This window comes from Myxocyprinus asiaticus, chromosome 4 (assembly GCF_019703515.2).
Source record: "Myxocyprinus asiaticus isolate MX2 ecotype Aquarium Trade chromosome 4, UBuf_Myxa_2, whole genome shotgun sequence".
Lineage (NCBI taxonomy): Eukaryota > Metazoa > Chordata > Actinopteri > Cypriniformes > Catostomidae > Myxocyprinus > Myxocyprinus asiaticus.
In genome coordinates, this window is record NC_059347.1 from 15,232,208 (window position 1) to 15,245,581 (window position 13,374).

At 36.8% G+C, this 13,374-nt stretch overlaps 1 protein-coding gene across 3 annotated transcripts in view; it reads right to left on the minus strand.

The window, feature by feature from the left end:
• Positions 1–1,267: 1,267 nt before the first annotated feature.
• Positions 1,268–13,374, minus strand: part of LOC127439857 (cell surface glycoprotein MUC18-like) — a 90,225-nt gene continuing 78,118 nt past the window's right edge. For 2 of the 3 annotated variants that reach the window (XM_051696122.1, XM_051696120.1), the window contains exons 10-16: positions 13,186–13,327; positions 12,885–13,015; positions 12,606–12,747; positions 10,459–10,497; positions 9,448–9,577; positions 3,778–3,907; positions 1,268–3,337 (exon numbers count right to left, since the gene is read on the minus strand). In XM_051696122.1, coding sequence (XP_051552082.1) covers positions 3,317–3,337; positions 3,778–3,907; positions 9,448–9,577; positions 10,459–10,497; positions 12,606–12,747; positions 12,885–13,015; positions 13,186–13,327 — 735 coding nt within the window. In that variant the 3' untranslated portion in view covers positions 1,268–3,316. The remainder of the gene's footprint in view (positions 3,338–3,777; positions 3,908–9,447; positions 9,578–10,458; positions 10,498–12,605; positions 12,748–12,884; positions 13,016–13,185; positions 13,328–13,374) is intronic. The other variant, XM_051696121.1, reaches the window with a different exon arrangement.

A 13,374-nucleotide genomic window follows, 5' to 3' on the forward strand; every position in this document is an offset into this window, starting at 1 on the left:
TAACATGTCCACCCGATTATGGGAAAATATGCGGGAAATTAATATCATTTTAAAACGTTTTATATTAACAGAAATAAAATCATACATTTTAGTTTACAAATATTTTTTCCTTAATATCAATCACAGACCATGTAGTGTCTCATTTGTCCACTGAATGTCCACCCTGTTATTGGATGGACAACTGAATTTGTTAGTATTTTAGCTTTACCAGAATGACTAATACAATCTTTAATATGTCCCTGTAATGAACCATAGTCGTTTCGAACTGTACCTGCCACATGGCTAGGCGTATTTAAGCAGGGGAAACGTTTGTACAAGATTTGTACAAATACATTTAATGTTGTTATTATTTCATTTATGAAACACACAAAAAAAAGTTGCTTTCACTTCAGCTATTAATTAGCAGCAATGACGGAAACAAAAAGTGCTGCTGATGTTCATACTGCTGCTGGGCTTGCGGCACGATAAACCAGAACGCTCCCATATTATATGATTCTCCCATACAACACTTTTTTTTTAAATTTTTAATAACATGTAGTTTATTTGAACTCGGCACAAATGTTTACAGTAATTTGTTAGGAAAATAATACAAAAAGAAGGAATAATGATCCAGGACAGCTTCATGGCTTGAGCTCTGTGTGTGAACTTGGTGACCAGTAGAGGACAACCTTGCTCTTTTCTTTCAAATCCAACCCATCATGAAATAGAACATGCCTGACAAATAGATTAAGCTGAATTAAACGTAATGCATGCTAATTTGAATAAGTAACAGTGACAGAGTGTCAGTTTTATCATCCCGTTATAACACAATCATGTTGTTTTATGTGCATATCCTACTGCACACTGATTGACAATGTATTAGTGTTCTGTTTCCTTTTCTGGCATTGTGTGTGCATTGTGTCTTATAGGCTATAGATTGTAAGTATAACACTATTAAATATAAGCTACAGACACCTTAAAAATAAGCCAAGAAGTTTGTTTATAAGCAAAGAGGGGCTATTCAGCACTTCCACCGCTGCAATTATGAACACTTTATAGAATATTTTATAACAATTAAGAGCAGTGTATTCTGTGAGATTGCCCTTTGTAGGTAGTGGTCTCAATAAAAGATACCATGTAAACTGTGGTTTAAAAAAAACAACACCCCGGGTCTGCAGAGAGCAGTGAGTGCAGGACAGCTTACTTCAGCAGATGGACTCTGTAAAGACACTTTCTGCACTTCTGAATTAAAGTGCGCCAAAGAAAACACAACTGGACCAAGAGCTGGCTGACCAGGCATGTGTAATTCAATTTTCTTTGGTTTGCATCTAAAAATATCCATTACAGTGAATGTTTCCAAGAAGCCAGAAACAGACATTGAATAGCATATCTTTATTTGTATTTTTTTTTTTTTTTTGCCAAAAAAAAAAAAAAAAGAGAAACAATTATATACAAAATGCAAGCATCAAACCACAAGTACTTAACTTACAACCAACATGAAACATGGCATTACTGTGTTTGTGAACATTCTACAATGATAATGATAGTTTCTGCTAATAAAACATGTTTTTTTTCTCACATGGACAGGTAAGGAAAGGTCTACAGGCCAGTGTAATATGCAGTGGTTTAACAGTGTTCTGACAATAGTCTCAAATGTCTGGCACTAATCTTTAGAAAACATAAAGACCGATGAACTGCAATTTTACCAATGCAACTCTTGCAAACCAAAAAGTGCCTGTGTTTTTGTTACATCTATTAATGCAAAGGCTTTTTAAGTGAACATGTCTTTTAAACGGCAAAAAATGTAACACAAAAATGCTCAAAATGAGTCTACTTTTCTTAATTTTTGGAATTTAACCATAAGATGTGCGGCTCACATAATGCATGAGTCCAGCCATAATGAAAAACTGTATGATTTGTCCAAGTATGGTTTTAGGGGCTGGAAATAATAGTCATTAGTATGTACTGTGCATCACGTATGTGCATCACGTCCTCCTGACTCCTTACTGAACAAATTCAACATCATGTCTGTGAAACAGTATAAACTATGTACATTAAAATAAGTAATGCATGGATCTTACAAATGCACTTTTCCAAACCTAAAAATGAAATGGTATCAAACAAAACATTTCTTCAAGGAGCAAAACTTTTCAGGCTAAAACATAATGCTTCTCTTTATAAAACGTACAAATATTCATGGCAATTTATGGAAACAACACTTTCCCCTTCACCAAATACAGAGACATGCGCAAAACATACAAGACGCAACACAAAGATTTCAGTGTAACTAACATTGAGGTGAAATGAAGACACATTTCCTCAGGCACTGCAGTTGAGGCAGAAATAGAGGGAGCTACAATTTCCCACAGCAGTCAAAACACAAAGACCTACAATTTCCTTCCCTACGACTATTTACAAACAGTACAAAAGTTCTGCAGTAGTTTGATGAAGTTGGACCATGTATCATTTTGGTATTGGTTGAATCCATGACTTATTGTTTTAAGTTGGACAGGGTTTCTTATTGTAAAGGGCTATGGGTATATGATATGGTATGGGTATATCGATGTTATTCTCAATGTCTCTTAGGTAATGTTTTTACTTAAATTACAACATCTAACGTTAAATTAACACTGAGCTTAGTTTTACTTTTTGGTCCTTTGGGATTACTGGAATATTACAAGATATGAATAACGGTTCTGTACATATAAAACGAAATTAGTTTTATGTCATATGTTTCAGAAATTTGACTAATAATCCAACTGATATTAATAAACCAAACATTTTTTCTTCTTATGTTTTCTGGGCTGTTATGAAAGTACAGAAACTAAAATACTTGCTGAACAGAGCTTAAAAGCACACAAAGGTCACAAGTAGGATCGGTAACTAAATATATTTATATTATATACATTTCTAATGTCTAAAAAGGACATTGTGACACTGGGTCTCGTTCATAAAACAAGCAGAATTGTTAAAACCGTTCTGGCGTAAACTGACGATGAAACAATTTACGTAAGAATGGTTTCACAAACAATTTACACAGGACTTTGTTCTGCTTGTGTTTCATGAATGAGGTCAAATGGCCTGAACTGGTCAACATTTGAAGAAAAGCACACGTTGGAGAGTCAGTAGAAAAAGGAGACCGATCTTCCTTTATGGATCAGCTCGCTTAAGTCCTATTTACCCAAATGTGAATGCTGCTGCTCACAAACAAGAAACAGAAGTACAGTCCACTTAATCCAGAAAAGATGGCTGCTGCACAAGAAGTCCTCCAGGTCTTAAGACTTGATTGTTGGGCCAGGTACAAAATAGGGTCTTTAATCGCTGGTAAGCCTCCGGTTTATGAGCTAGGAGTAGTGTTCTTTACCCCAGGAAAGAGTAGTAAAAAATAATGTTAGTTCAGGTAAAATAAAGACCACAAAAACACAAAAAAACAAGGTAATCTCATTCTTATAATTGCTGATGTGTAATGTTTTCGATGTTAAAATTATAAGTAAGCCATTTTTGTTTGTGGCACTATCAAAACATTCCTCTGTTTGTTTGAGCAGCCTATCCAGTTTGAAACAGCAACACTGGTTCGACCAATGGCATGAGTTTGGGGCGGGACTATCTGTTTGTCAACCAATGGAAAACAGGGAGAGTTTTATGAAATCTGTCTGAAAACAGATTTTTTTGCAATTCTGTTTGGTGACAGTGGGGGCACAGAAATCGCACACTTCAGTTTTAAATTTTCTTTACCCACTATGATCATTAATCTTTGACTAATGATTTAGTTCTTGAAATCTCAGTATTCACATTTACCTGGTCAGTGGGTGGTTTGTTTTCACCGTTGACTCCCTTTAGTAGCACCGACTCCTCCGTCTTTTTTGCCTTCATCTCTACAACAATGTCATCCTTGTTCGTCTTCTCCTTGGTGCTGTAGGCATTAATGCTGTAGAGATTAACATACTGATACACCAGACTGAACCATTTGGTTGCACAAATTATTCAATGACGTTTTACTGTACAAGAGTCCTGAAGGAAATAGCAGTGCTTGCAAGGCAGCAAAAAAGTTTAAGTTTAAGCTTTAGTTATGGTATGTGTAAATGAAATGCTGCATTGGAGCGGCGCTGCCATTGTCAGGTTAAATCATGTGGTTTAGAACAAACTCCTAACAATAATGTTTGAGGAAAATAAATACACTGCTGCCTTGCAAACACTGTTAGAACATGACAAAAACTTTAAAGACTAGTCTTATCAAATTACCCATACATAAAGCACTGTGACACTACCATGGAAAACTGATAGTTTTTAATGTTAATACCATGGTACTTTGATATATACCATGGTACTAAATGATTACCATATTCATGAAACATTCACATGGTACTCCAAAAGTACTTACAATGTACTTTAAAGAAAACCATGTTATTACCAAGTATGTCCAAAAAATGGTATTATCTTGGTAAATTTAACAAAAAAATTTACTTGAAAGCCATATTCATTTACTGTATGTAACTGACATAGTAGGGATGGGAATCATAAAGAACTGAACAATTCTGGCTCTGATTCATCTTAATGGTTCCATTAAAAAATCCTAAATTTTGATGCAGAAAATTTTGGAAATAAGAAATGCATTTTTTTGTTGTTGTTGCATTTACTGCCTTCAGCAGCAAGGTCGTAACCATGTCTTGAACATTGAAGGGGGGGGTTAATCAAACCATTTTGGGGGTGGGTGGTTTTCTTCAATAACCCGAATGCTGTTCTTTTCCATACAAAAACAGTTCATATTGAGCACTACTGTCAAGGTCCAAAGAAAACAAAAATCATTATTAATATATCATAAAAGTAGTCCATACAGCACAAAGCTGTTGTGTGGCCTCAGAAATCTTGGAATATAATGAACGAGTCATATGGACTACTGTTATGATGTCTTTATACTGAATCTTTAATAGTGCTTATTAGTATTTGTCCTTTTTCCTGCTCACAAACTGTTATTCTATGGAATAGAGCTGCTTAAAATATCTATTTTTATGTTCCAAGAAAAAGTAACAGCATATGGGTTTTGACTAACATGATGGTGAGTAAAAGTACATTTTCCATTTTTAGGTGAACTACTCCTTTAACTGGTTGCCACAACCTAAAAACTCAACTGAGGCCACAAGTCACAGGTCTTACCATGTTCTAGTGAAAACGCTCTACTTTGTGTTATAGATCATTTATAGATCAAGACAATATTAAGTGAATTTTCTAAAAAGTTCCTTCAAAAGCTTCCCAGATAACCACATTCATTCTATTCCTTTAGAATATACACACATTCACTCTTTGTCTTGTGCCTGATATGCTGAAAACTGCTCCGTTAATGTTTTAATATTTAAATTAAGAATGACATACGAATCACGTACTGTACATTACTGTATTACTGTAATTTACTGTAGGTCTGTACAACATTTCAGTCATAAAACTGTGGTCAAATATTGCATGTTTAGTTATATACTGACATCTTACATGACACAAACACTCTTAACCTGAACTGCTGACACTGATGCGCACCGCTGGAATAAACCACAAGATTCTCACTTAGTCCCGCCTTCATCGATTTGATTGGCTTTCTCATATGACATTGATGAGCGGTGTTAGACTACTGAGCACACTAAACATTGTAACTTTTTAAACCATTATGTTATTCCTGCAACAACTTAATGACAATAAGACAATAATGACAAGTGGTGCATAATGAACTGCAGCAGAACAGCAACAAGGATATCAATTATTGGGGGGGACAATCTGGCCATTTCTGATTATTGGAGGGGACTTGTCCCCTTCAGTGTATATTGTGGTTATTCTCAGCAGTCAGTCATTTCAGAATTCAACAGAGCAGATATACAAAACTGAAATAAATGTAATACAATTCTTGCAAAAGGTGTTAACAAAGACTATATACTGACTTTTCAAAGACCTAGGCATAAATTAAATTCAATAATTTGTCCTAACTACATTAAATAAATATTCTAAACAAGCAGAAAATATGATAAATTATTTCATAAATTTTTTATACAATTCCACTGTTAACAACAAAACTCATAATGTGTAGGCCTATACAGGTGCATCTCAATAAATTAGAATGTCGTGGAAAAGTTCATTTATTTCAGTAATTCAACTCAAATTGTGAAACTCGTGTATTAAATAAATTCAATGCTCACAGACTGAAGTAGTTTAAGTCTTTGGTTCTTTTAATTGTGATGATTTTGGCTCACATTTAACAAAAACCCACCAATTCACTATCTCAAAAAATTAGAATATGGTGACATGCCAATCAGCTAATCAACTCAAAACACCTGCAAAGGTTTCCTGAGCCTTCAAAATGGTCTCTCAGTTTGGTTCACTAGGCTACACAATCATGGGGAAGACTGCTGATCTGACAGTTGTCCAGAAGACAATCATTGACACCCTTCACAAGGAGTTTAAGCCACAAACATTCATTGCCAAAGAAGCTGGCTGTTCACAGAGTGCTGTATCCAAGCATGTTAACAGAAAGTTGAGTGGAAGGAAAAAGTGTGGAAGAAAAAGATGCACAACCAACCTAGAGAACCGCAGCCTTATGAGGATTGTCAAGCAAAATCGATTCAAGAATTTGGGTGAACTTCACAAGGAATGGACTGAGGCTGGGGTCAAGGCATCAAGAGCCACCACACACGAACGTGTCAAGGAATTTGGCTACAGTTGTCGTATTCCTCTTGTTAAGCCACTCCTGAACCACAGACAACGTCAGAGGCGTCTTACCTGGGCTAAAGTCCTCTTTTCAGATGAGAGCAAGTTTTGTATTTCATTTGGAAACCAAGGTCCTAGAGTCTGGAGGAAGGGTGGAGAAGCTCATAGCCCAAGTTGCTTGAAGTCCAGCGTTAAGTTTCCACAGTCTGTGACTATTTGGGGTGCAATGTCATCTGCTGGTGTTGGTCCATTGTGTTTTTTGAAAACCAAAGTCACTGCACCCGTTTACCAAGAAATTTTGGAGCACTTCAGGCTTCCTTCTGCTGACCAGCTTTTTAAAGATGCTGATTTCATTTTCCAGCAGGATTTGGCACCTGCCCACACTGCCAAAAGCACCAAAAGTTGGTTAAATGGCCATGGTGTTGGTGTGCTTGACTGGCCAGCAAACTCACCAGACCTGAACCCCATAGAGAATCTATGGGGTATTGTCAAGAGGAAAATGAGAAACAAGAGACCAAAAAAATGCAGATGAGCTGAAGGCCACTGTCAAAGAAACCTGGGCTTCCATACCACCTCAGCAGTGCCACAAACTGATCACCTCCATGCCATGCTGAATTGAGGCAGTAATTAAAGCAAAAGGAGCCCCTACCAAGTACTGAGTACATATACAGTAAATGAACATACTTTCCAGAAGGCCAACAATTCACTAAAAATGTTTTTTTTATTGGTCTTATGATGTATTCTAATTTGTTGAGATAGTGAATTGGTGGGTTTTTGTTAAATGTGAGCCAAAATCATCACAATTAAAAGAACCAAAGACTTAAACTACTTCAGTCTGTGTGCATTGAATTTATTTAATACACGAGTTTCACAATTTGAGTTGAATTACTGAAATAAATGAACTTTTCCACGACATTCTATTTTATTGAGATGCACCTGTATATGACTTCATGTTGTTGAACAACCAGTCAGTAACTGATTAAGTCTCAGTACTACACTGGTCGAGCTGTGTGTTTTGTGGTGTAGATTTAAAAGAACAGGTTTATAAGAGTCATTTGTACAGGAATCGGTCTACACTGGTTGTGCTGTGTGTTTCGAATTGTAGATTCAAAAGAACCAGCTCATAAGATTAATTTGTTGGGGAATCGCACTACACTGGTCGTGCGTGTTTGATACTGTAGATTCAAAAGAATCAACTCATAAGAGTCATTTGTTCAGCAATCGGACTACATTAGTCACTAGTCTGTTTGATGCTGTAGGTTCAAAAGAATCAGCTCATAAGGGTCATTTGTTCAGCAATCGGACTACACTAGTCACTAGTCTGTTTGATGCTGTAGGTTCAAAAGAATCAGCTCATAAGGGTCATTTGTTCAGCAATCGGACTACACTAGTCACTAGTCTGTTTGATGCTGTAGATTCAAAAGAATCAACTCATAAGAGTCATTTGTTCAGCAATCAGACTACACTAGTCTCTAGTCTGTTTGATGCTGTAGATTCAAAAGAATCAACTCATAAGAGTCATTTGTTCAGCAATCGGACTACACTAGTCACTAGTCTGTTTGATGCTGTAGATTCAAAAGAATCAGCTCATAAGAGTCATTTGTTCAGCAATCGGACTACACTAGTCATTAGTCTGTTTGATGCTGTAGATTCAAAAGAATCAACTCATAAGAGTCATTTGTTCAGCAATCGGACTACACTAGTCACTAGTCTGTTTGATGCTGTAGATTCAAAAGAATCAGCTCATAAGAGTCATTTGTTCAGCAATCGGACTACACTAGTCTCTAGTCTGTTTGATGCTGTAGATTCAAAAGAATCAGCTCATAAGAGTCATTTGTTCAGCAATCGGACTACACTAGTCTCTAGTCTGTTTGATGCTGTAGATTCAAAAGAATCAGCTCATAAGGGTCATTTGTTCAGCAATCGGACTACACTAGTCACTAGTCTGTTTGATGCTGTAGATTCAAAAGAATCAGCTCATAAGAGTCATTTGTTCAGCAATCGGACTACACTAGTCATTAGTCTGTCTGATGCTGTAGATTCAAAAGAATCAACTCATAAGAGTCATTTGTTCAGCAATCGGACTACACTAGTCACTAGTCTGTCTGATGCTGTAGATTCAAAAGAATCAGCTCATAAGAGTCATTTGTTCAGCAATCGGACTACACTAGTCTCTAGTCTGTTTGATGCTGTAGATTCAAAAGAATCAGCTCATAAGGGTCATTTGTTCAGCAATCGGACTACACTAGTCTCTAGTCTGTTTGATGCTGTAGATTCAAAAGAATCAGCTCATAAGAGTCATTTGTTCAGCAATCGGACTACACTAGTCTCTAGTCTGTTTGATGCTGTAGATTCAAAAGAATCAACTCATAAGAGTCATTTGTTCAGCAATCGGACTACACTAGTCACTAGTCTGTTTGATGCTGTAGATTCAAAAGAATCGGCTCATAAGAGTCCTTTGTTCAGGAATCAGACAACACTGGTCGCGTTGTGTGTTTTGTGCTGTAGATTCAGTAGACGGACAGCGCTGCCACTGAATAGCGCCGCAGGAAACACTGTCAGAAAGTGTTTCTTCCGCATTGGTGGAAAAATGCATGTTCAGGAAATGTTAACAATGTAAATGCATGTTCAGGAATGTCATGAAAATCTTACGGTTCTGGTATTTTTTTAAACATGGAACCAGTTCCGAATTTAAAAAAAAAATAAAAAATGGTTCTTGGTTCCAAACCCTATGACACAGTGATATTAAAATAGATGGAAAGGAAAAACAGTTTTACATACATTTCTTGCTTGCCTGAGCGTCCACAAGGTAACTTGCCCTTTTTATACAGGAAGTAGAAGATGCTGCCCAGGATGGCCAGCAGCAGAATGCTTACAATGATCACCACAATAATCACACCACTATTATCCACTGGAGAGAGAGAATGAAGGACGTCAACATTAGTATGACTAACTGATATCTGATAACCAATGACCAATTATCATTTCAACAAAAGACAATAAATCCATGCTGAAATGCAATAAAAGTATAAATACATTCACTGAAACGCAAATGAAATACCATACTAGATCATGTTAAGAGCAATGGACAAATTCACTGTATTTTTTGACATAAACAATGGGTGGAACATTTAAATTCAAAATTTGTGCCACATTACAAGGATGTATGACCTTATAAATGAGACAAGTTTGGTATGAACAATGTGAAACATATAATGAGAGCGGTTTAGTAAAATGAGATGAGTCCTAACAGTCAAATAAAGCAAATTATGGAGCGCCATTCTGAGGAAGCGTCATCAAATGCTATAAATAAACATAAAGAGACCACAAACAATTGTCTGGGAATGAATTTTATGAGTTAAATATACTCAGTAAAATAGCAGGCCGCTACCACAATGTTCACCCTAACAGCTTAACAGTCGCGGCTCTAGCACAGCACTTCAAAACATTTGTTTAAATATTCACATTGAACTAATTATAAATTCATCTTGGAAAAACATTTGGTGCTGGATCTGACCTTGTTTTCTGAAGTAATGTCTGCTTCAATATTTGCTTACATTTTTTGCTCTATGACTTTTCTTCACTCAGAATTTTAAATATGCCCAGAGGCTGGCACGAAGAGCCAAGCTAACCGAGCTAATGCAGAGGCTTCACCATATAAAATCTATGAATTATTCAAGTACTTCAGCTGATCATTCATTGATTGGTTGGGATGGGCTTTGGGATTGGTTTTGAACTTGGAGTTGGTTTAAAACTAGCAATCCTTTCTAACAGAACAGAAAGAATTTTTACCTGAAGTTTTTCTCGCTGTTGGAGTCTGAGAGAACGGAACTGGGGGAACATAAGGGACAACATTAACATTTTTAATTCACAAACCACCAAATATTAACAATCAAATAAATTCAAACAAGGGATGTGCACACAAATTATATAGCAAATACATTTTCTTTTCCGCTTTTGCCTGCCTTGAGCAGTGCTGAATTACACTGTTCTCTCTATACGTCACCCCGTCTTACAGTTACAATTCCAAATACAAATCCATTAGGAGGCGCTGTGGATGTGTGAGTTGTTGAGGTGTTGGATGAGAGAAGATTCAAGCAAAGCCAAGTGTGGATACGTATTAATTTATACTCGTAAGTATTTAGGTATTCTGATCTGCTTTTTTGGTAGAAAAAATGTGGAGCGATGCGTGAAGCTCATCAGATCAGTATGTCTGTTTGTGCATTAAAGGCCCCGATATACTACATACGAAATTGAAGAATGAACGGGTGTGACGTGATTTTGAACAAAATCTGGCCAAAAAGAAGGTGTTTTTGAGATTGTTTCGGTGGTAGGCAAATTTCTTACTGACTGCTAAACACCTTCTTACTGCCATTGGTCAACGTCATCAGTAGGTGTTACCTGGAGCTCCACCTACTTTGAGGCCGACAGCTAATTCCCGTGCAGTCAGTTATGATCAGTCAACATGAACACACCGGCGTTCAGAGTCTCATCTGCCCAAAGTAAGATATGCCTTTCTTATCATCATTCTTTTGTCTGTATTTTACCCATTAACACTGTTATACATTCATTTTTTCAGTAGTACCAGAGTCATCATAAATTACAGAAACAGAGTGTAATCGGCGCATATTATGGCCAGGAATAGCGTGTTAGTGCATTTGTGCCATTGACTCAGAATGTAAACAAGACAAATGACACATTATCTACTGCATTTGTATTACTTTAAATCATCACTGATTAGATAAAACAGCTTCTTTTACTGAATTCTACTTATACAATGAGGTATAAAGTCATTGATGACAAATTTTAATGTCTTATTTGTTAAGGTTTACACATTTACAGGTAAACGGGTTTACTTTTGACAGGTGTCTGAATTCAACTGTCAGCTATTTTGAACCTTTTTTTTTTTTTACCCCTAAACAAAGATCGAAGAAGATCTTCTCCAGAAGTATATCAGGGCCTTAAGTCTCTGAACACCGACAGAGCGCATTTTATCGAAAGCCAATTTTCACCACTCGTTTTTCCAGAATAACACGTGAAATAATAAAAATGCGATAGCCTTTATGTAGACTCCGAGTTTATACTATATATATGCGTTAACCTAATGCTGTCAGTACTGGTTTCCATGTTAGCTCCAGGTGAGTGCTCCAGGTGAGTGTTTTTTTATTCCATTTTTATTAATTCATATTGTTCATTTCATTCCCCCACCCCAAAAAAATGAAATGAACATACACTTACCCACCCCAGTGTTGTTCCAAAAAATTATTTTCTTTCTTCCATGGAACACAAAAGGAGAAATTTTGAAGAATGTTCACACTGCTCATATGAAAAAGAGCAGTGTGAACATTCTTCAAAATTTCTCCTTTTGTGACCAGGGGTTTTCAAAAAGCTGAGATTTGAGAGCAATGATGAAGGACAAGATTTTCTGTTAATAACTATGTATGCTCAGTTCCTTAAAAAGCGATCATATGGACTCAAAAGATCTTGAATGTAGTGCATGAGTTGTTTGGACAACTTTTATGGTGCTTCTATGGTGCTTTTTCCCCTCTTTGGAGCTTGTCAACTTGTGGTCCCTATACGTTTTCATTGTATGGAAAAGAGCAGCAATTACATTCTTCAAAATATCTTATTTTGTGTTCCAAAAGGAAAGTCACACAGGATGAGTAAATGTTGACAGAATGTTCATTTCTGGGTGAACTTTCACTTGAAAGTTCAAAATAAATGGCATGGCAAAATGCATTATAAATCTGATGATGATTTTTTATTATTATTTTAACTTATTCTTTTAAGTTTTTTTAAACAATTTATAAAAACTAAAAACAAAACAAAAAAATTATAAAGCAGAGGTACTCTCAAAAGCAGGATCTAAAATAATAAAAAAGCAGCCAAAGTCAAAGGCAAACAGTTGGTGTACATAAAAGAATAAAATTGAGTCTTACTGCTTCTGATGTTGTATGTCTCTGTCTCTATTCCAAAGTCATTTGATGAGTTGCAGGTGGCCACAGTGTCAGCACTGACTTTAAGCATCACAACACTGTAGATTTGATCCGCCGTCTCTCTTTTAACCACCTCACGCCAGCTCTGAGAATGCAAAACACACACACACACACACACACACACACACACACACACACACACAAGACAAAGGCGTCAATCCAGAAAACTCCCTGTAACATGAGCAGAGGTCAGAGAGCTGGTAGATAAGCTGTGTATGTTACCTGACTGCCAGTGATGCTCCAGGTTATGGCGGGTTTGGGGTGACCTCTCACCTCACAGGTCAAATTTACCCACACCCCCACTCTTTCTGTCAGCTCAATCTCCCTCTCTGCATCCTTCATCTGAGGCGCACCTGGGGGACGATATCCAGTAACACAGCTTTAGATATGCAGGATCACGCAAATGCTGATTAATTGCTATAAGGCTACAAATGCTTTATAGGACTTTACATAGTAGAATGAGTAGACTGCGTTCTGATCCTGAATTTCATCTGTTTTAGTTACTTGATGAGCTCTTATTTACCCTGTACAATGATATTGACAGAACCGCTGGTCTGTAGGCCTGGGAGGGACGGTACTGTCACCTCACAGTCGTATTGTCCTGCGGTGTCAAACGTGGCATCGTGCAGCTGCAGTATGTGTCCTCTTCCGATCTCAAGTCCATCCTGCACACACAAATGGATACAAACAAATATAGAGAGGAATAGATGGA